The sequence below is a fragment of the Xenopus laevis genome, chromosome 6S, assembly GCF_017654675.1.
Source record: "Xenopus laevis strain J_2021 chromosome 6S, Xenopus_laevis_v10.1, whole genome shotgun sequence".
NCBI lineage: Eukaryota > Metazoa > Chordata > Amphibia > Anura > Pipidae > Xenopus > Xenopus laevis.
The window spans coordinates 54818495-54842110 of NC_054382.1; the positions used below are offsets into that span (position 1 = coordinate 54818495).

The 23616-nt window shown below is 41.1% G+C and overlaps 1 protein-coding gene across 5 annotated transcripts in view; it reads right to left on the bottom strand.

The window, feature by feature from the left end:
- The window catches only part of septin7.S (septin 7 S homeolog), a 169606-nt gene that overhangs the window by 126959 nt on the left and 19031 nt on the right, over positions 1-23616 (bottom strand). The window contains exons 1-2 of one of the 5 annotated variants that reach the window (XM_041567590.1): positions 7955-7982; positions 6002-6003 (exon numbers count right to left, since the gene is read on the bottom strand). The exons of the other annotated variants lie outside the window; for them this stretch is intronic. Coding sequence (XP_041423524.1) covers positions 6002-6003; positions 7955-7967 — 15 coding nt within the window. The 5' untranslated portion in view covers positions 7968-7982. Of the gene's footprint in view, positions 1-6001; positions 6004-7954; positions 7983-23616 lie in introns of those variants that run through there. 5 annotated transcript variants of the gene reach the window in all.

Here is a 23616-nt window from a genome sequence, read left to right on the forward strand (position 1 = left end):
ACATACATATATATACATACATATATACATACATACATACATATATATGGAGCTGGTCACTGCTCCTGTATAACTATACAAACAAGGGAAAGTTGTGCTCACCACTTTGTCTGTGTGTGTGTGTGTGTGTGTGTGTGTGTGTGTGTGTGTGTGTGTGTGTGTGTGTGTGTGTGTGTGTGTGTGTGTGTGTGTGTGTGTGTGTGTGTGTGTGTGTGTGTGTGTGTGTGTGTGTGTGTGTATATATATACACACACACAACTGTCCCTTTTTCGGAGGGACAGTCCCTCTTTTGACAGCTCAACCCGCAGTCCCTCATTTGTACTGGAAAGTCCCTCTTTTCTCTGCACTGAACAGCCAGAAAAAGAAACAAAGTTTCTCACTTAATTGGCTTTTAGCAGAGAGCCCAGAACAGGTAACAGGTGCAAATAAGATACTTTGTAACAATTTTGAGACACAAAAACACAGTTTAGATATAACCTGCCAAATTTTGTAAAACAAACATGGTAATTAGGGGGTGTGGCCACAGAAAGGGTGTGGTCAAAAAATTGCTGCGCTACATGCGGGAAAAAATTTTTTGTCCCTCTTTTTACTTCCAAAATGTTGGGAGGTATGTGTATATATATATATATGTATATATATATATATATATATATATAAATATGTATATATATATATATAACTATGTATATATATATATATATATATATATATATATATATATATATATATATATATAGTTGTCAAATAAACTTCACTTTGCTTGATCTCATTATGAAGTCAAACAGAATGGAATGCACAACCATTAGTATGCAGAAACCTGGGTGCTAGTCTGAGAAGTATGTAGACAAAATGCAGGGATTGACAGCACTCCAAGGAAATACATCAAGTCAATAATTCAAATGAAAGTGGAGATTTATTGGTGATCCAACGTTTCGGCTCCGCACAGAAGCCTTCGTCAGGGAAAGAAAAGCAGTGCACAAGTGTTTGGGGGTTCAAATAGGGTAAAAAATGGCTCCAAGACACCTGTATACGATGCCTGTCACTCATCGTTTGTTATGCAAAGCAGTATATACATGTGGATACAAAGGCAAATGTTATCCATGTTAGGTATGCCCCTTTGTATGGGAGAGTTCTGCTTATACACAGGGTGCGTCCACTGGTTGTAGAGCCTTACCCTTTTTAAGAGCCCTGCTGATGGCAAACCGATGGTTTGCTATTCTCTCCCTTAGAGTCGTAAAAGTTTTTCCCACAGAATATAGTCCACATGGGCACGTAATGATGTATATAAGATAGGATGAGGTACAGGTAAGTCTGTGATGGATTTTGAACCTTTTGCCAGTATGGGGGTGTGGAAAATCAGGTCCAATTAACAGGCATCTACACGTCACACAATTCGGGCATTTATAAAATCCCAGCTTTTTATTCTGTGTTAGCCAATTGGTTTCTTTATGATCATGTCCCTTGAAATCTGTGCGGACCAATAAGTCCCTTAAGCTTTTGTCTCTCTTGTATCCCATCATGGGCTTTGGGGCTAAATGGAGAGACAGCGAATCGTCCATACTCAGCATGGGCCAATGTTCTCTGATGCTGGATGAAAGTTGTCGTGAGGCTGAAGAAAATGTTGTAGTGAATATCAAGGGGTTAGCTGATGATTTTTTTCTGTGTACACTTGTCAGGAGGTCGGATTGTGAGTTCTGACGCGCTCTGTTTAATTGCCCCTGAAGGAGGTCACCCGAATATCCCCTCTCCTTGAACCGAATAAACATTTCCTGTAATTGTGTCTCTGTTGTGTTCTTTGTACTGTTGTTACGGATCACCCTGAGGAACTGCGAGTAAGGGATGCCTCTAATTGTTGACGGTGGATGGTTGCTGGCAGCGTGCAGTATTGAATTCCGATCCGTGGGTTTCCTGTACAGTCTAATCTCCAGTTTGGAGTCCAGGATAAAAATGTTTAGGTCAAGAAAATCGATATTTGTCATATCATAATTCAAGGTGAGTTTGATTGGTGTGTCCAAACTGTTCAAGTGCTGATGATATGCCAACAGTGCTGGTTCTGTATCTGTCCAAATGAAGAACAGATCGTCAATATAACGAAAGTATATCAATATGGAGTTCCCCAGTCGTGGAATTATGTGGGTGTTCTCAAAGTCCAGCATAAATCAGTTGGCATATGAGGGTGCGAGGGCACTGCCCATTGCGGTCCCAGCCACTTGTAGATAAAAAGAGTTCTCAAATCTAAAAAAGTTCCTGGTGAGGGTGAGTTCTAACAAATGCAGTAGGAATTCTATAGGTACTGTTCCAGGTGGTGTAGATAGCAGTGCCTTCCTGCAGGATACAATTCCTTGGTCATGTGGTATCACTGTATAGAGACTTTTTACGTCCATTGTGGCAAGTATGCATTTGGTGGGTATATCCCCCAGTTCCTTTAGTCTCCTGACGTGACTAGAATCTTGCGTATAGGAGGGCATTGCGTGGACCAATGGTTGCAGGTGGTGGTCAACGAAAGTGGAAATTGGTTGGTATAGAGAGCCAACTGCTGATATTATGGGTCTGCCAGGTGGGGAGGATAAGGACTTGTGTACTTTTGGTAATGTATAAATAATGGGCGTACGGGGGTAGTCTGTGGTCAAGTAGCTATACGTATCATTGTCAATCCATCCAGCATTTCTCCCCAGTGTCAGAAACTCATCTATTTAAGTATATAAGTATGAGTGGGGTCATTTGGCAATAGTTTATACGTGCTGGTGTCCCCCAGCTGTCCAAGTAATTCCTCCCTGTAATAGGAGTAGTCCAATAACACAATGGACCCCCCCTTGTCAGCGGGCCTTACAACTAAATTGTTGTCAGCTTGAGTGATTTAATGGCAGAGCGTTCTGCCGAATTAAGGTTGTTTAAGGACCTTACCCCATCCCTTTTTTATGTCGGAAGTAAGGATGCTCCCAAAGGTTTTGATGGGTGCGGGTGTATTTGTGGTTTCAAAGGAGCTTCTACTTTTAACTAGTGGCCTCACCTGGGCAGGGGCCACTTTAAAGTGTTCCTTTAGTTTAAGCTTGCGTTGGAATCTATGCACGTCCACCAATAGTTCCATAGTGTCAGGGGTATTGGTGGGGACAAAAGACAGACCTTTAGGGGCAAATTCACTAAGCGTCGAACGCTAGTGTTAATTCTCTAGCGTTTGGCATTTTCGTTACTGCGCAAATTCACTAACGAACGCTGGCGTAGATTTGCTAGTGTTACTTCGCACCCTTACGCCTGGCGAATTTTCGCTATGGACGTAACTACGCAAATTCACTAACGCACGCAGTGTAGTGAACGCTACCTTTTACGCTAGACTTCCTTCGCCACCTCAGACCAGGCAAAGCGCAATAGAGTAGATAGGGATTGCTTCAAAAAAAGTCAAAATTTTTTCTAAGTCCCAAAAAACGCTGGCGTGTTTTCTACATTATGGGTGATAGGCTGAAAAAGATCGAAAAAATTTTTGGGGCTCCCCTCCTTCCCCCCTACATTTCCTGACTCATGGCAACTTACCTATACAGTGGGCACATGCATGGGCATCCACAGAGGGGGGCAAGAGGGGGTAGTGCCCCCCCCTGGGACTGTGCACCTAAGTTTCCACCTGTTCGTGCATTGGCCCCAGCTTACTGTGGTTTCTGTCGCGATCCCTCGAAGATTTTTCTTCTGTGCAGCAGAGTTTTCTTTTAGCTCCTTCCCTAGGTGCTCGCTCCCCCCTCCCTTGTCACGGTGCTGCCGGATCGTATTACTTCAGCTGTGACAGAGAGAGAGAGCAGCCAGGGAGCCTCTGATTGGCCAGTAGCACAGATTGCAGCGCGGGAGAAAACGAAGGAAGGAAAGCCCTATCTATTGCAGTCTGCAGCCTTGTACTTGTGAGTTCTGGGGGTATTTATACAATTACTTGCCCCTGTGCCATCTGTTTGTGTGTTCTGCTGGTATTTATGTATGTACTTGCCCCTGTACCATCTGTTTGTGAGTTCTGGGGGTATTTATACATGTAATTGCCCCTGTGCCATCTGTTTGTGAGTTCTGGGGGTATTTATACATGTACTTGCCCGTGCCATCTGTTTGTGAGTTCTGGGGGTATTTATACATGTACGTGCCCCTGTGCCATCTGTTTGTGAGTTCTGGGGGTATTTATGCATGTACTTGCCCCTGTGCCATCTGTTTGTGAGTTCTGGGGGTATTTATACATGTACTTGCCCCTGTGCCATCTGTTTGTGAGTTCTGGGGGTATTTATGCATGTACTTGCCCCTGTGCCATCTGTTTGTGAGTTCTGGGGGTATTTATACATGAACTTGCCACTTTGCCATCTTTGTGTGAACTAGGGTTGCCACTTGTCAGACAACCGGTATTTTGAAGGGTTGCCCGGGTCAAAACTTCCTGGATGGTTTTTCAAATTAGGGAAACTGTGCAGGATTCCATTGATTGACCCGGCGATCGGCTGATCGCCGTGGCATAGCTCCACCCCCTGATGGCAGTGACACACCCACCTATCTCACAGGCCCGCCCACAGATGCCTCCTTGCCCCACCCTGGAAAATTTTCTGCGGACACCCATGGGCACATGTGTAGGGCAAAATAAAATTTTTATTTGATGTTTTGAAGGTTTTCTAGGCATTTGTAGTGCTGATACGTATTCCTCCATTGAAATTTGAATTTGGCGCCGTATGCAAATTAACCTTCGCTAGCGTAACTTCGCTTCACTTAGCGAATCAACGCTAGCACAACTTCGCAATCTTACGCTATCCCTGTGCGCAACTTCGGATTTTAGTGAATTTGCGGAGTGCTGGCGAAACTACGCCTGGCGAAACTACACCTGGCGAAGTGTGGCGAAGCGCGGCAAAGTTGCGCCTGGCGCAACTACGAATCTTAGTGAATTTGCCCCTTAGAGAGAAGAGATATTTCACCTGGGGTTAAAATGTGTTTACTCAAATTAAATATTACACTCTCTTGCCCCTGGGGGGTTTTCCCTTTGGATTTATGGCCACCACGTCTAGTACTTCGTCTCCTCCTCCCTCTGCCAAATTCCCTTTTCTGGATCGTGTTTTTACCCCTTGGTAAGAGGGGGTGATAGGGACCTGGCCCTACTGAGAATGGAGTCCCGCTGGATTTTGAAACTGGACACAGTTGCTCCCCGAGGTCTCAATGAGACCCTGCCTTTGGGTTGCTTTTTGTGAAACAATATTGACTTTTACTACCGTGTATCCTGTTTTGTTGCCATATAGCTTGCTACAAATGTTGCTTTTTTGTCCAATTATGTTTATTGTCATTTTGGTTTACCTATTTGTCCTCCCCTTCTTATGTAAACACAGCGCAGTTCACTCTGACTATATGCATCTGTTATGTATCCATATTTGCCCTGTCTGTCTGTCCCACTGATGACCACTGGGAGGTTGGTGCTTTAGTCAGTTCCCCTAACATAACTCTGCATGGCCCTAACATGTTTGTACTACCCTTCCCTGCATGCGGGTCCCTATACCAAGGTGAGCACAAGCAGTACGAAGGCCGGTGGCACCCATGTAACCCTAATGATGCGGCTGGGTAGAACCGCTGGCAGCCGTTGGTTTCAGTGACTGCACACTCCGCAAAACCCTCCGCTAACATTCGCCTACAAGCGCTGTCTCTGCTGGCTCCCCTTTGCGGTTGCTAGCAGTTGAGTGCTCGGCGACGGACATGGGCTGCCTAGCAACGGTACAACGCCGCTCACTGTGGGTTTGTGGTGCATTTCCAGCCCATCTTTACAGGGCATAGGACGGGTAGCTTGCAACACATCAGAATAATGTGACAGAGTGGGGTAACAGTAGGATGCACCCTGTGTATAAGCAGAACTCTCCCATACAAAGGGGCATACCTAACATGGATAACATTTGCCTTTGTATCCACATGTATATACTGCTTTGCATAACAAACATTGAGTGACAGGCATCGTATACAGGTGTCTTGGAGCCATTTTTTACCCTATTTAAACCCCCAAACACTTGTGCACTGCTTTTCTTTCCCTGACGAAGGCTTCTGTGCGGAGCCGAAACGTTGGATCACCAATAAATCTCCACTTTCATTTGAATTATTGACTTGATGTATTTCCTTGGAGTGCTGTCAATCCCTGCATTTTGTCTATATATATATATATATATATATATATATATATATATATATATATATATATATATATATATATATATATATATATATATATGTATATGGGATGACTTTGACGTAGTTGGCCAGCTTAAATATATTGCAATATATGGACAAACAATCCCTGTGTTGTTTAAAGGGTAAGGCATTTTTTAGTAGCAGTATGCACAAAATGTCGCTGTCTTAAATATATTGATAATGGGTTGAGTGCAGAGGACCTCTTGTAGTTGACTATATGTATTTTGTGGTCACACCCTCATTGCACCCCCACCTAATGGTTTTAAAAAATAGTGGTGAGCACAACTTTCCCTTGTTTGTTATAGTTATACAGGAGCAGTGACCAGCTCCATGTTGTAGCTCCCACCCTTCCCAGCTATAGTCAGGTGATCCCACTGGTGTCTAATAAAAGGGCAGCCAAGTTTGGGAGTTTTACTTTTAAAGCAGCTAGTAAGTTGCAGGTAAAACTTAGTCCCTTTGTAAAATGTATAATTAAGCAATTGAATTCTTAATGAATCAGATGAAAATTAAGCGTAGGACTGGCCAGATATGGGATGACTTTGACGTAGTTGGCCAGCTTAAATATATTGCAATATATGGACAAACAATCCCTGTTTTGTTTAAAGGGTAAGGCATTTTTCAGTAGCAGTATACACAAAATGTCTCTGTCTTAAATACAGTGCAGAGGACTCTTGTATTTGTCTATATGTATTTTGTGGTAACAGCCTCATTGCACCCCCGCCTAAAGGTTTTAAAAATTAGTGGTGAGCACAACTTTCCCTTGTTTGTTATATATATATATATACACACACATTCCAAGGGTTGCCAGCACTCTCGATAAAGTTACTTAAATTTGCCTGGGTGCAGTGCCAATAAATTATCTATAACTACTACAAGACGGTCTGCACTCTCAGGACTTATAAAAACACACACACAGAGGTCTCGAAGCTGGCACCGCACGTCAATCGGTCACAGTTGCCTGGGTGCAAAAAGCCCAAAAAAAAAAGCCTAAAAATCACTTTTGAGAAAGGCTTGAGTGCGAGCCGAAACGTTAGTTGTTTTTTGTTATCTAAATAAACACCTCTATATGATTTGATAAGTCCTGAGAGTGCGAGCTTCCTCATATATATATATACACACACACACACAGTAAATCCAGAGGTGACGGCACTCACAGGAAAAAAATTGCACTCTTCTTGGAATTTTTCCTCTATATGATTTGATAAGTCCTGAGAGTGCGAGCTTCTTTATATATATATATATATATATATATATATATATATATATATATATATATATATATATATATATATATATATATATATATATATATATATATATATATACATATATATACCACGTTCCAATGAGTATCCGCACTCCAATGCACTCTGGTATAGCTTCTCCAGCTGGGGTGCACGGTTAAAATATATGTATTTGTATTCTCTGAAGAACCAGCACTCCCATATATAAAAAATATAAGTTTTTATTTCTGTTGCATTCCAACGTTTCGGTCCCTGTTGGGACCTTTCTCAAGGATAATTCAGAAACATTTAGCCAATCTTAAATAGCCTTACAAACTCAAATCTTCCAATCAGTGCTTGTTATCCAAACTCCGTTAATTTCGTGATTTAACCCATTGTGACTTTCTTTGCCTTAGTGTCATAAAAATAAATTTTTCTTTGGTAGTGTTGTCATTGTAAAACACTCATCCCAAGTGCATAAGAACATGTGCAAAAAAACAATTTCAAATCTCACATAGTAAAAGCCAGTGTAAAAAATTTTTCATAAAAATTATGTGTACTTGTAAAATTCATTCTGTCCACTAGATGTCACCGCTGTGTTTCATTTGCTCGTGTTACAGTGCTTAGTTAAAATCCATAAGTTACAAAAGTAAAAAGAAAACAGGAAAAAGAAAAACAAAATTGTAACTAATTTATATCTATTATACATAAAACATTTCCTTTCACTGTAAAACCACTAGATGAATAGAGAAAACTTTTTCAGAAAAGACTGTCGGAGCCCCAACTTCCTTTCCTTATTTGTTCTATATAAGAAACGATCTTATGATACACGACTATAAGTTAAGTTAAGAAACACCCCATATTGACCTGTCCATTCATGCCCCTCGGCGAGATGCAATTGAGTTCATATATCCAAAAAGCCTCTTTTTTCAGGAGCGTTTTTCCTACATCTCCTCGTCTCGGATGTACTTGTATCTGGTCAATTGGCATGCATCTAAAGGAGGAGGCACTATGTTTGGCCTCCGCCCAATGCTTCACCACCGGCTGTTGGGCCGATTCTTGGGTATCTGATCAATACCCAAGAAACCTAGAGGGGGCAATTATGATGACATGCTTCTGAAGAAAGAAGCATTCTGGATACACGAGCTAGATTGCACGGCACCCAGGGGCCTGAATGGGCAATTAATCCTGAATTGTTTCCTAACCTAAAAAATTTTTCCCAGTCTCAATTGTAAAATACGAGTAGAGATATGATACACAATAACGGAATATAAAATGAAACGTGAGCAGCAACAATGTTTAATATTGATACATATACTTTTTTCTTTTAGATGGTGTTAATAGCTCTATCATGCTGAGACAAAGTAAGCAGTCCAATAAGATACTAAAGAATTTTCTTTGCGACATATTCTTTTATTGTTTTTAATGATTTTCTTGATACACATTGTACACATATACAACTGCACATGATCACATATGATTATGCGAAATTCCACACAAAAATGGAAATCACAAGCATTATTGTAAAAAGTAAAATGATGAAATTGGTACAATGCTGACACCTAGTGACTAGATTTGGAATTGTAACACACCATACACTTGTATGAACTAAGGCACTCATTTGCATTAATTGGTTGTTAATGATGTCATCTTGACGCCCACTTTTTTTGTATTTAAACACCCACATGATCACTTGCACTTATCCTTGATAAAGGCCCTAATGTGGGCCGAAACGTTGGACACATGAGTGATGTTAAAATAAAACTCTTTTGATTGAAAACTTCGGTGTGCTGGTCCACTTTGAACATTGTATACGCTGATTGACCAAGCACCCACATTTGAACAACAAGGAAGGAGTGCAGGTACTTTGTGAATGCTTATATATGTGTATATATATATATATATATATATATATATATATATATATATATATATATATATATATATATATATATATACACATACACACACACACACACACACATATATATATATATATATATATATATATATATATATATATATAGTAAATCCAGAGGTGACGGCACTCACAGGAAAAAATTGCACTCTTCTTGCAATTTTTCCTCAAAAAATTGCGTTCCTTATTGGAACCTTCATCAGGGAAAGAAAACTTCTTTCCCTGATGAAGGTTCCAAGAAGGAACCGAAACGTAGGATTACAATAAACCGTCATGGTTTTACTCTATTGGACTGTTGCAATTTTTTCCTGTGAGTGCCGTCACCTCTGGATTTACTTTATTGGTTATATTTGGACTGGCAACCAGGTAATTATATATAATTGTTTTAACAACAATGTTACTTTATTTTCACATTATATAGACCTGACTTTACCGAACGAACAAGTCTTTCCCAGAATCCTCCCCACCAGGCACCTCTCTCAACAATGTACTTCCAAGTAATTCCCTTCTCAGTGAAGAAGAACTCCCTCAATGAAGTAGTGTTAAGAGTTTTCCTTAGTTCTTGGAGAGAAATCAGATCTCTTAAGTCTTTGCATTGTCAGAATATACAACCTTGCACAGCCCCCTTCTGGCAATAAATCTCCTAAAGGCTAATAAAAAGTTCTCAGTTGTCTGGTCTGAAACAAGTTCAGCTCTTGTGACTGCACAAGTAAACAATGCAATGTAAGCCTTTCTTGTAGATGTTTTGTCCTTCACAAATAGAGGACCTGCAAAATCAACACCTGATACTTCGAAAGGAGGGGCTTCCAAGACTCTGTCCTCAGGGAGTGGAGCTGGTATTTTACTTCCAGCCGTGACATTAATTTCTTACAGATATACATTTTTTGTAGCACAAATTTTACTAACTGTCTTGCTCTTATCACCCAAAATTGCTCTCTGAGTTGTGCGAGTGTTCCAGGTAACCCCAAATGCATCACCTTTTCATGCTGATATTGCACTTGAAGTTCTGAAAAGTGCCCCTTTGCAAACAATATCCAAGTGTGTGTCTGCCTTTCAGCCAGATTTTCCTTGTGTAACCTACCACCTACACACAAAAGTCCATCCTTGGAAATGGATTTACTGTAAGTCTTTTATTCTGGAGTTCTTAGGCAAGCTCTGTGCAGTGTTAAGACAGAGGATTTCATGACTGAACTCACATCCTTGTGAGAATTTGACCCAGTACCTTTCAGCCCTCAAGATTTCTTCCACAGACAGTTCACCAGTAATTCTGTTACTGACTGGTGTTTTGAATAAATCTGTATACCCAGGCAGTAATTCTGTATACAGTACGTAATTTACTAAAACTTTCTAGAGGGAAAATTGGGTCACATTTGAGCTCTGCACTACAGTTGTTATATACAGTCACTTGGTTATCTGATTCCACATCTGCATATTCTAAGACACTCGTGACCATTTGTGAATTTTGTGTCCACCCTGACTGTGGACCTTGTAACCAGACTGGCCCATGCCACCAAAGGTGATTTGTAATTAAGTCCTTTGAGTGTTAACCCCTTGTAAGGAAATCAACAGGGTTATCCTTACCTACACAGTACTGTTGGTTCAGTGAGAGATTTTATCTCTGCTACTCTATTTGCTACAAATGGCTTCCACAAGTTTGTGGAACTTTGGATCCAGTGCAATGCAATCAAAGAGTCAGTCCATAAATGAGGTTGAATAGACTGGATGCTCAGGCAGTCTAGTAAATACTTCATAATCTTGCACCGACTAATGCTCCAAGCAACTCTAACCTTGGAAGAGTGACCTTTTTTAGCGGGGCAACTCATGACTGTGAAGCAACAAAGCAGGTAGATGCAATATCTTGCTGAATATACTGTAAGTAAGCAACAGCACCATAAGCAGATTCACTGGCATCACAGAAAACATGCATTTTCACAGATGAATATGAAGGACCCTGACCGTACTGCCTGGGGATGCCTAGAGTCTGTAACTGTGGCAGCTCTAAACACCACTGAGTCCACTTACTTGTTAAGTCTGGTGGTAGTTCTTCATCCCAGCAAATGCCACATTCCCATAATTCCTGGAAAAGGATCTTTACCCTAACTGTGAATGGAGACAAGAATCCAATAGGGTCAAAAATACATGCGGATGTCATCAGAACACATCTCTTTGTATTTCTCCTGTCTTGCAAAAACACTAAAAGGGTTTGTAGGTCAAATGTAAGGTCATCAGTCTCTGTTCTCCCTCGCCTCTGTGCATAATTTATAGGCATCATCAACGGTTTCTGCTCCAGATATGAGGTCATCCACACAAAGGAACTGGTTAAGAACCTGAACAGTCCTCGGATGTGATCTTTCATATTGTTTTAAATGATGTTTGATGGTAGCTGTCAGAAGAAATGTGCTGGGTGATTCCCCAAATAACACTCTTGCCATCCTCAAAACACATAAGGATGGTTCCCGGTTAGGTTTTGGAATATCATTAGTCCACAAGAATTTGATAGAGTCTGTCCTTTTCTGCAAGGCTGATTTGTAAGAATGCCTTGGTAATGTCTGCCATCAATGCAACCTTGTGAAGTCTAAAATTAATCAGGATTTTAAGAAGGTCCGGATTAAGATTTGGTCCTGTCAGTAGGCAATCGTTAAGTGATACTTTCCCCTTATCATGAGAAGAAGCATCAAACACTATTCTCAGCTTGGTTGTTGCCTTTTCTTCTCTTATCACTGCATGATAAGGTAAGTAATACTCAATCTTACCATTTGAAGCAGTTGGGGTTTCACCTGTGTCCACATCCTCAACAATACCCTCCTCAAGGTACTCCTGCATTACACTGTTGTACCTGTGGTAGAGAGGAAAATCTGTTGAAAGCCTTTTCATCGAGTGATCAAATCTTCCTTTAGCCACAGTAAGGTTGTTTGCCAAGTATGGTTGATCAAGTCGCCAAGGTAGTTCTGTCACATATCTTCCTGCAGTGTATTTAAAGGCATACTGTCATGGAAAAAAAACATTTTTTTCAAAATGAATCAGTTAATAGTGCTGCTCCAGCAGAATTTTGCGCTGAAATCCATTTCTCAAAAGAGCAAACCGATATCACCCCCCTCCCTTTCCCCCCCAGCAGCCAAACAAAAGAACACTGGGAAGGTACCAGATAGCAGCTCCCAAACACAAGATAACAGCTGCCTGGCCGATCTAAGAACAACACTCAATAGTAAAAACCCATGTCTCACTGAGACACATTCAGTTACATTGAGAAGGAAAAACAGCAGCCTACCAGAAAGCATTTCTCTCCTAAAGTGCAGGAACAAGTCACATGACCAGGGGCAGCTGGGAAATTGACAATATGTCTAGCCCCATGTCAGATTTCAAAATTGAATAAATCTGTTTGCTCTTTTGAGAAATGGATTCAGTGCAGAATTCTGCTGGAGTAGCACTATTAACTGATGTGTTTTGAAAAAAACATGGCAGGATCCCTTTAACTGTAGATGAGAACCACTGTAGAATTTCGTCATCTGATTTTGAGTTTACCATTTTTTCTCCAGTCACCCCTAAGGACTCCAATTCCCAAAAGGCTCGTAGTTGACTGGACACAAGGGTTTCATCTGCAATACTTATATTCATGACTCCAACACTTGTGATGCCAGTTACACTGCTTATCTGAACTGGCCCTTGTAGAGTCCACTCAAGGGTTGTTTCACGTGCAACAAGAGCACTTCCCAGTCTTTCTATTCTCCCAGATACTACACTCCTCCAATCAAGACTGCTATTTCTGAGTCTTGGCAGTTCATTTCAGCTGAGTCAGCTAACCTTAGTCCCTTGGCCTTCATCTCACACTTTAGTTGTTCTTTTGGGATTTTCACAACTGCACTGCTGATAGTTGGGATTTCTAGAGCCTCCATTTGAACTTGACTATTCTCTGGCTAGCACTTACAGGGCTTTTGGACCCAAAAGTGTGGAGATTGAGCCTCCCTTCCCTTACAACAGGAAGTTTAAGGGATCTGGAAATGTCTTCACAGATGAAAGTTCTTTGACTTCCTCCATCTAGTAAATAGCATACATTTTTTCTAGTTGTAGTCCCCTGTGCACATGCTTGGGCAGTCTGCAGTCTTGCTGTTGGCCATATTCATGTTATCTGGAGATACTGATGAGATAACCGTGTCCTCTGTTGCTTTCATGGAGCCTTGTTTGGTTCTTTGGTCACACACCAAATTCTTGACTGCACAACAATGAAGTTTTATCTGATCTGGATAATTGTAATGCATGCTCTCTGCTCTCAACCTCCTTTTTTAAGAATTTCAGAAACATTGGCACATTGCATTCGTGCTGTCCCTGCTGACGACTAAATTCTAGAGTTATATCCTCAGGAATCAGCTTCAGTAATATTGGGCATAGCAGGACTCCATAACTGTGAGATACAACTCCCGTAGATTGCAAATTGCGCACTTGTATTTAACATTCATCATATAAGAAATGCAGAGCAGTAACATCAGAGGATATCCTTACTGCAGTCAGGTTTAAGAGCTTATTCATGTGAGCATTTATTATTAAGTCCTTGCAACCAAATCTGTGCAGTATTTTTATTGCCACAGTGTAATTTTCATTGGATAGGGGCAGCCCAGCAATAGCAGTTGCAGCAGCACCACACAAGTACGATTTCAAATAGTTCAATTTATCTATTACTGACAGGCTGTCATTTTTGTGAATTGCAGCTTCAAATTGACTCCAGAATTCCTGACAGCGACTGATCTCTCCTGTAAATTTCCCAATAATCAATTTGGAAGTTTCACTGTGTGATTCTGAGACGCTGATCTGGATTGGGAGATGGCATAGCTGGCTGCTTGTGTTTTTTCACTTGCTAAAATGCCATTCAGCCATTACTTGAAGCTATCTAATGTATCTACCAATACAACAAATTCATAGAGAGAGAATTCCACAATCTCTCAGCTCTCACTGTAAAAAAAAACCTTTTGAATATTAAAGGGGAACTATCGCGGAAATCATATTGTACAGACGGACAGATATGATAATAAAAATAACATTATCAAATATATTTGATTAACAAAATGCTTACTTTTTAAAACAAAAGAAAAAATATTAGTTAGTTAGGAGCCTTTCTCTGAGAGCCAGTTCAAGCAATTGCTGAATGGGATTGGTAACACCTGGCTGTGATGTCACAAAACCAGTAGCAAAGTCCCGCCCTCCCCTATGCTGAATGTAAAGCATTCTTCCAACAACTGTCTGCCATGAATCCTCCTTCTAACTAAGGTTATTCTCCATGTATGTGCAAACCTACTGATCATGATAAAATACAGACATGGAATCTGGAAGCATTTATTTGTAGAAAGCAAAGTGCATGTGTTAGAACTTGACTGCACTTCTGCAGACGGAGACCAGAATATGTGCTCCTATCTGCTCCCTATTCTTGGTGCACTGATGCTTTGCCAAGAAGGAGCAGATGGGAGCATTTGAGCAGTTCTCTGCCTGCTAAACACAGCTAGAGAAAAACCAATCAACAGCTAAGTTACACTAGCTGTAGTTTTTTTGGAAAATAATTCAAAAACTATAAAAATGAAAAAATGAGGACCAATTGCAAAGTTACAAAGAGTTGTCAATTCGAAAACATACTAAACTTTAATAGAAAGTTGTTGCACTCCTTTAACCCTTTCCCTGCCAGCCGTTTTGTCCTAAATGCGAACATCTACTGCCAAGCAGTTTTTAGACATTTGTACTCTTTCACTTTAAGGGCCTTTCCTGGGGGGGGTCTTTAATTTATCCAGGAAAACAATATATATTTTTTTTTTTTTCAGGGCAACCTGAGCTTTCAAAATATGCGAGAATTTTGGTGTAATTCTGTAAAAAGATATATGCTTCTAAATGTCTAATAAAATTTAAAAAATCATGTTTCGGGGTTGGACACGTGATGCGCTACTGAGAGTTGCTCCGGTCCCCTCTGGAAATATAAGGGTACAAACTTAAGATATACAAGCCGATCAGCGACTCAAGTATGTGTGACTTGAACCCGGACATGCCTAAGTCAGCCAAGTCAAAGAAAAAGTCGACCCAAGGCACCATTAAAGGCTTTTGCATGCAAGAGGCGCAAGTGCGCAACGCCGCCATATAGGCCGCACAGCCTGAAATGGCGTTGCAACTAACTGGCTTGTCTCTGCACAGCCCAGGATCACTGATCTCTGAACCAGACTCGATTTCTCCTCAAATCCCGATGCCACTGAGCGATGCCAACCTTCTTGCCAGGTTTAAGACATTGCTACAGACGGAATTAGCTACGGTCACAACGACCATCACACTATCATCGGACTGATCAAGTCTGGTGAATCAAAAATGGGTAAATATATCATTGTACTCCAAACTACCAAGTTGCAATTGTTTTCTAAAGTTATGTTTTATAGAAATTGATGAATATTTTGAAAAATCATTAGGTATCAATGTAAAACACCCCAAATATGAAAACCTGGGGTCCACTGAACAGTTTGATGGCCAATATGTATAGGTGTACCCAAGCATGTGGTATAGGGGCCCTAAAATGTAGACACCTCATTTGAACTACCAGTTCTGTAATTCCATATACTGCAAAATCAACACATTTACATCGTTTGGGGGGGGGGTAAAAGCAGAAAAAAGTAAGTTCACCCCAGAAAGCCATATATTTTCGGAAAGTACACATTCCCACGAATCTAAATTGGGTATGCATGTGTTTGTACTCCAAAGTACCAAGCCGCAAACCATTCCTAAATTTGGTGATTTTGGTGACATTTCCAAAAATCACCTCAAAATTTCTACCCTGCAGCATCATATTACCCACATACTTTTAGGTATCGAGCAAAATCAGACCAAATATGAAAGCCTAGGGTCCTCTGAACAGTTTGATGCCCAATATGTATAGGTGTACTGAAGGAAGTGGCATACAGGGGCCCCAAAAGGAAGACCCCCATATGGTCTGTCATTTCAGGTACTACAAAATCAACACATTTACATTGTTTTGGGGGGGCAAAAGTAGAAAAAAGTAGGTTCACCCCAGAAAACCATATATTTTCGGAAAGTACACATTCCCACGAATCTAAATTGGGTATGCATGTCTTTGTACTCCAAAGTACCAAGCCGCAAACCATTCCTAAATTTTGTGATTTTGGTGACATTTCCAAAAATCACCTCAAAATTTCTACCCTGCAGCATCGTATTACCCACATACTTTTAGGTATCAAGAGAAATCACCCCAAATATTAAAGCCTAGGGTCCTCTGAACAGTTTGATGCCCAATATGTATAGGTGTACCCAAGCACGTGGCATACAGGGGCCCCAAAAGGAAGACCCCCATATGGTCTGACATTTCAGGTACTGCAAAATCAACACATTTACATCGTTTTGGGGGGGGCAAAAGTAGAAAAAAGTAGGTTCACCCCAGAAAACCATATATTTTCGGAAAGTACACATTCCCACAAATCTAAATTGGGTATGCATGTCTTTGTACTCCAAAGTACCAAGCCGCAAACCATTCCTAAATTTGGTGATTTTGGTGACATTTCCAAAAATCACCTCAAAATTTCTAACCTGCAGCATCGTATTACCCACATACTTTTAGATATCAAGAGAAATCACCCCGCATATGAAAGCCTGGGGTCCTCTGAACAGTTTGATGCCCAATATGTATAGGTGTACCCAAGCACGTGGCATATAGGCGCCCCAAAACAAAGACCCCCCCATATGGTCTGTCATTTCAGGTACCGCAAAACATCATTTTGAGGGGGGCAAAGTTAGAAAAGAGTAATTTCACCCCAGAACACCATATATTTTCGGAAAGTACACATTCCCCCCAATACAAATTGGGTATGCATGTCTTTGTACTCCAAAGTACCATACTGCAAAGCTATGCTAAAGGCTGTGGTTTTTATGACATTTCTAAAAAATCACCTAAAAATATTGCAATTGGCTGCATTTTTCTCACCCAATTTCTTACATACAATTGTTAAACACCCTAAATATTTATGCCAAGGGTCTACTTAACAGTTTGATGCCCAATATGCATAGATATACCAAAGCAGCTGGCATGTGCGGACCCCAAATACAAATATGAATTTTCTCGGCTGCTGATTCGCCTTCTGTTAACAAAGACCTTTGACTGCGCATTGTGTGCCACAAGACCTTCCTAACGACACAAGGACCCCCAAAACCATATATTTTTGGAAAGTACACATTCTGACAAACCCAAAATTGCTAAAAATGTGTTTGTACTCCAAATGATCAAAGAGCAAATGACACTAAAAAAATGTAAGGAACAACAATGAAAGCATAAAAATCACAAAAATCAAATACAATCAGGCAAATCAATAAAATAACAAAATAAGTGTGGTTAGTGGTCAGAATGCTTGATCCACTAGTCACTCTGGTAAAGCAACAGTTTTTTAGGGAATAACAAGAGGGAAACTGATAAAAATGAAGAACTAAAAAAAAAAAAAAAAAAAAAAGTAAAAAAGATCCTATAAGTTTGTGTTTGTGTATACATGTGTGTGTTTCTGTATACATGTGTGTACAGCTCTGACAAGTGTATAAGTGTGTGTATATCTGTATGTGACTCTGTAAAATACAAAAAAAGTCAGAAAATTAAAAAAAAATCTACCTTTAGTTATATGTGTGCTGTGTATGTGTAAATGCATGTATGTATGTGTGATTGCATGTATGTGTGTTTGTAACTGTGTAAATAGAAGGGCACTTACCGTTTTTTGGAGAAGAAGGGATCAGAAGCAGAACTGCAAACTCCAGGATCGCAGAGATCAACAGCAGGAAGTGCGTGGGTGGAGCTTCACACGAGGTCGGGTCCAGGAAGAAGCAGCACATGGGGAGCAGGATACAGCAGCCAGGATCAGGTAAGATGTCGGGTCCTGCGACAATCGCAGCACAGGACCCGAGTGGCAGCCCCCTAGGCTCGTTGTTTAGGGGGTGGAGGGGCCAGGAGAACCTCTCTGCACTTCGATTTTTGCAGGAGTGCAGAGAGGCAGCTGTTTAAAGAAAGAACGTAGCTCCTACGTTCTTGGCACTTGCAGCCTTTCTTTAAAATAACGTAGGAGCTAAGTTCTTGGCAGGGAAAGGGTTAAAGGACAAGGAAAGGCAAAAAAATAAAATCCCATTTTTACTTTCTTTAATGAAAAAGAAACCAATATACTTTAGTTAAAAAATGTGTACCGTTTTTATAAGAAACCTGACTGTATGCAGTGAAATTCTCCCTTCATTTACTGCTGTGGATAGGAATTGTCAGATCATCCCTAACTGCTGAGCAGGGAAACAAGCATACTTATGAACAGCAGGGGGAGCCCCCCGCCTTACTTACCAGCCATGCAGAACTCAAGCAACTTTGTTTATGACGATCCCTAAGCAGCTCAGACCACACTGAGCATGTGCAGGGTCAGGCAAAGATGTTTAACAAAGTTACAAGATGACAGCCCCCTGTGGCCAACTTTGAAAGCATAAATCATTTGTTTGATTAGGCTTTGTGGTGCAGTAAGTTCATGCTTATGTTTAGTATACGAAATACAGCATTTCTAGCCTTATTCTATTTTAGACTTTCCTTGTCCTTTAATGTCCCACCATCAATCCACGATGGACCGCCTGGAGGACTTTGAGAATCGCTCACGGTGAAATAATATCAGGATCAGAGGCCTACCAGAAGTGATTAAAGACCTACACGCAGAGATTCCAAAGCTGCTGGTCACTCTTGTCCCAGATATCCCAGAGCAACGCATGGAAATGGATAGAGTCCACAGAGCATTAGGCCCGATGAAACCTGGGGGGCCACGAAGGGACATTATTGCCCGCTTGCACTATTATACTACCAAGGAGGCAATTATGACGGCGGCAAGGGCAACCTCTCCACTTAAATATGAAGACCATACCTACCAAATCTTTGCGGATCTTGCATCCACAACGATCCAGAAACGACGGATGCTGAAGCCAATTACCATGGCATTGCATCAGAAAAGGATTGCCTACTGCTGGGGATACCCATTTAGAGTACTTTTCTCCTATCAAACTCAACACTACAGCATCAAAGACCTGGACGCAGGGAAAGAAACCCTACAAAAGCTCAGTTTATTATCTGCACACTCCTCACCAGTACCGATTTAGCAATCACGATCCCCTGCGACAAAAGCCCAAAGGATGACATCTCCTTGGCTCCTCGATCATGCCAAATTGGCAAAGTGCTCAAAGGAACAAAGGATCGGAGGCTACAGATGACAGATCTATCTCACCTAAACCAACATCACCTGCCTCTGACTGGTAACTATGCAACAGTAAATTGCACCCCATGATATTCTATATTCCCCCCTTTTTTTTGTATGCGGAAATAATCCAGAGAGGGATAACGACCTCCCACACAGACAATCGTTATTGTTACGCTATTTGCGATTGACATTCTCGCCCACTGGGGCAACGCTGAAGTTAATTTCAATTATATGTTTAAACTGTTAACTTGTTATTTCCTGTTTACGATTTTACATATTATGGCACATGAAGTGAAAAGTATTCCTACATTATGGTCTCTACTTTGGGTCAATATGGTGAATTTATATAATGTCCAAATGTACCACCATGGCACTAAACATACCATCGAATAATGTTAAGGGCTTTAATAGCCCAGTCAAGAGGGCCCTTGCCCTAAAATATTATATTAAGATAAATGCCCACATTTTATTCATACAAGAGACTCATTTTAGCAGGATTTCTTACCCTAAGTACTTCCATGCTAATTACCCATTGCATTACTTAGCTAGCCAAGAAAACAAACAGGCAGGTGTAGTGGTCCTACTACACAAAAATATTGGATTCCACCTTAATAAACATATTACAGATCCACAAGGCACATGCTCAAGGGCAGATAATAGTAGGAGGAAATTTTAATGCAGCATTGCAGCCCACCTTGGATAGGCATGACCCACATAACGCTACCAAACTGCCTGCAGCTAAATCCCTCAGAGCTCATATATTAGACAATAATCTTACAGATGTATGGAGGGACAGGCACCCCTTCAAAAGGGAATATAGCTTTTACTCCCACCCAAACAAAACGTACTCCAGAATAGACTATATCCTCTGTTCTCAACAACTCCTCCTTAATGTATCGCTACGTAACACTAGTCTATCATACTGCTCATGGTCTGACCACTCCCCAGTCACAATGTCTATTACAGGTATATATGTGTAAACTAACAAAAGACTGTGGAGACTAAATGAATCAATGCTTGCTATACCCAATATTGTAACTGAACTGGAAGAGGAACTGCCCAATTACTTTGCGACAAATATAACAGAGGATGTAAGAATGTCTGTGATATGGGAAGCGCATAAAGCCTATATAAGGGGCATATTTTTGAAACTAGGAAGCTCACAGAAAAAACAAAGAAACAAACTAATAGAAGATCTCACTAACGAATTGTACTCATTAGAACAATCTAACTTACTAACCCCCTCCACCACTATAGCACAAAAAATTAAAACAAAATGGACAGAATTAAATATGTGTTTAAAGAATGATGCAGAAAAACAATTAAGGTGGACCAAACAACCAAGAGTGTGTCAGCTTTATTACATTTTTGATACAATTTCTAACAAATTAAAAGGCAAACTAGCTTCACACCTATACAAAAACTTGTTAATTTACAGGGGAACCCCACTGCTCATCCGCAAGATATAGTAATGAGATTCCAGGCATTCTATCAAAAATTATATAAACAAGTACAGACTATATCTAATGTTAAATGCAAAACCTATCTACAGAAATTGACCCTGCCAACCCCAACCCCAACAACTGACCAGCAAGAATATGTGGCAAAGCCTATATCAATTGGTGAAATCACCTCAGCTGTCAAAAGTTTTAAAAATTCTAAAGCACCAGGTCCTGATGGCCTGAGTGCACAATATTATAAAACCTTTATAAAAATACTAGCCCCTCACTTATGCCATTTATATGCTGATATAGGTACACTCGATTATTTCTGTCCTGAGACGTTAAGTGCATATATTTCAGCCATACCCAAGCCATCTAAAGATCCCACTAAAGCTGAAAATTACAGACTGATATCCCTACTCAATTTAGCTTTGAAAATATTGGCTAAAATATATACATCCCGTTTGAATACCTTTATCACTGACATTGTCCACAAAGACCAGGTTGGCTTTATGCCAACTCGGCAAGCTAGCAATAATGTAAGGAGAGTGGTGAATCTATTGCATAGGGCCAAGGAGGGAGGCACACAGATGGTGCTCCTCGCCTTGGACCTTGAAAAAGCATTTGATTCTATACCCTGGGTGTATTTACGTGAAACATTAATTCACTACAACTTTCCTGTGAGCTTCCTAAACCCTATTTTTGCAATGTACCAAAATCCAACTGCTAAGGTCAAATATATGAACTTTACATCTGAACCAATTTTTATACAAAGGGGAACGAGGCAGGGTTGCCCCCTCTCCCCAATTCTGTTTGCCCTATGCATGGAGCCCCTCAGTCAAGCGATCAGGCAATGCCCCTATGGGGGAAACATTAAACCATGGATTGCAAAAGCTATAGTATTCCGACATCGAACCCAAGGAGGATTGGGCGTCCCAAACTACATTAATTACTTCTACGCAGCTATACTAGCACAACTTACTAAATGGCATCTAAAAACCAATCCTCCAGCCTGGGTAGATATCGCAATATGCTCACATTTCAACTCTCACTAACTCCCTCCTCACCCCCTGCTATTCCCCAAACACGTACTTACCGTGACTTGCAAGCTGTAGACGTGTCACATCTATCTTCTTCCTTTGACTCTCTTCACTCTAATATCTCAGCCATCTCTAGTCCTAATGTGGCTACCTCTGTCTACTATAGTACTCTCACCACTGCCCTAAATGAGCTTGCTCCTATAAAAACTAAACGTTCTAGACCCAAACCACTTCAACCTTGGCATACTGCTCATACAAAAGCGCTCCAAAGACACTCACGTGCACTTGAGCGTCGCTGGTGCAAATCCCGTTCAGAATCAGACTTTTGGAGCTACAAATCTGCCCTGCTACAAATCTGCCCTGCGCTCCTTTAACACCAGCCTCTTCCAAGCCACACAAACATACTTTACTTCACTCATTAACTCCCTTTCTAAAAAACACAACTTTTGTCCACCTTTAACACTCTCCTTTCCCCTTCTCCACCCCCTCCATGCACATCTGTCTCTGCTCAAGATATTGCTGAGCACTTCAAAAACAAAATTGACACTATCAGAAGGGACATTACACTACTCAACCCCCTAGACTTCCACCACCCTCCCTCCACACTCCCCAGTCTCTCCTGTGCTCCTTCACCCCTGTCACTGATGAGGAAGTCTCAAAGCTTCTGGCCTCTTCTCACCTTACCACCTGCCCGCTCGATCCAATTCCCTCAAAACTTCTCCGCAATACTAATCCTTGTTTAATCAAAGCCTTAACTCACCTATTTAATCTTTCGCTCTCAACTGGACTGTTTCCTTCTCAACTAAAACATGCTCTTGTCATCCCCATTCTGAAAAAACCCTCTCTTGATCCCTCCAATCTTGACAACCCCCGACCTATCTCTGGTACCTTTCATCTCTAAACTACTTGAGCGCCTAGTCTACAACCGACTAACCTCATTCCTCTCTGACAATAACCTGCTGGACCCCCTGCAATCTGGTTTTAAGCCACAACACTCCACAGAAACTGCCCTGACTCGACTAACTAATGACCTTTTAACCGCTAAAGCCAACAATCATTTCTCACTACTAATACTGCTTGATCTCTCAGCCGCATTTGACACTGTAGATCACCCTCTCCTCCTCCAGTCCCTCCAGTCGCTTGGCCTTCGTGACACAGCCCTATCCTGGTTCTCTTCTTACATCACCAATCGTTCCTTCAGTGTCTCCTACAATGGAGTATCATCTTCTCCCCTACCTCTTTCTGTTGGAGTTCCTCAAGGCTCTGTCCTGGGACCATTACTATTCTCCCTCTATACTTCTTCCCTTGGCAAATTAATAAATTTGTATGGTTTCCACTACCACCTCTATGCTGACGATACTCAGATCTATCTCTCAACTCCTGATCTCAACCCAGAACTCCTAACTCGCGTCTCCTCCTGCCTGTCCGCTATCTCTACCTGGATGTCGCAACGCTACCTTAAATTAAACCTCTCTAAAACTGAAATGGTTCTCTTTCCTCCAACTAACACCAGTAGCATCCCCGAAGTATCCATCATAGTTAACAATTCCACTATCACCCCCTCTCCCCAGGCCCGGTGCCTTGGGGTTATCCTAG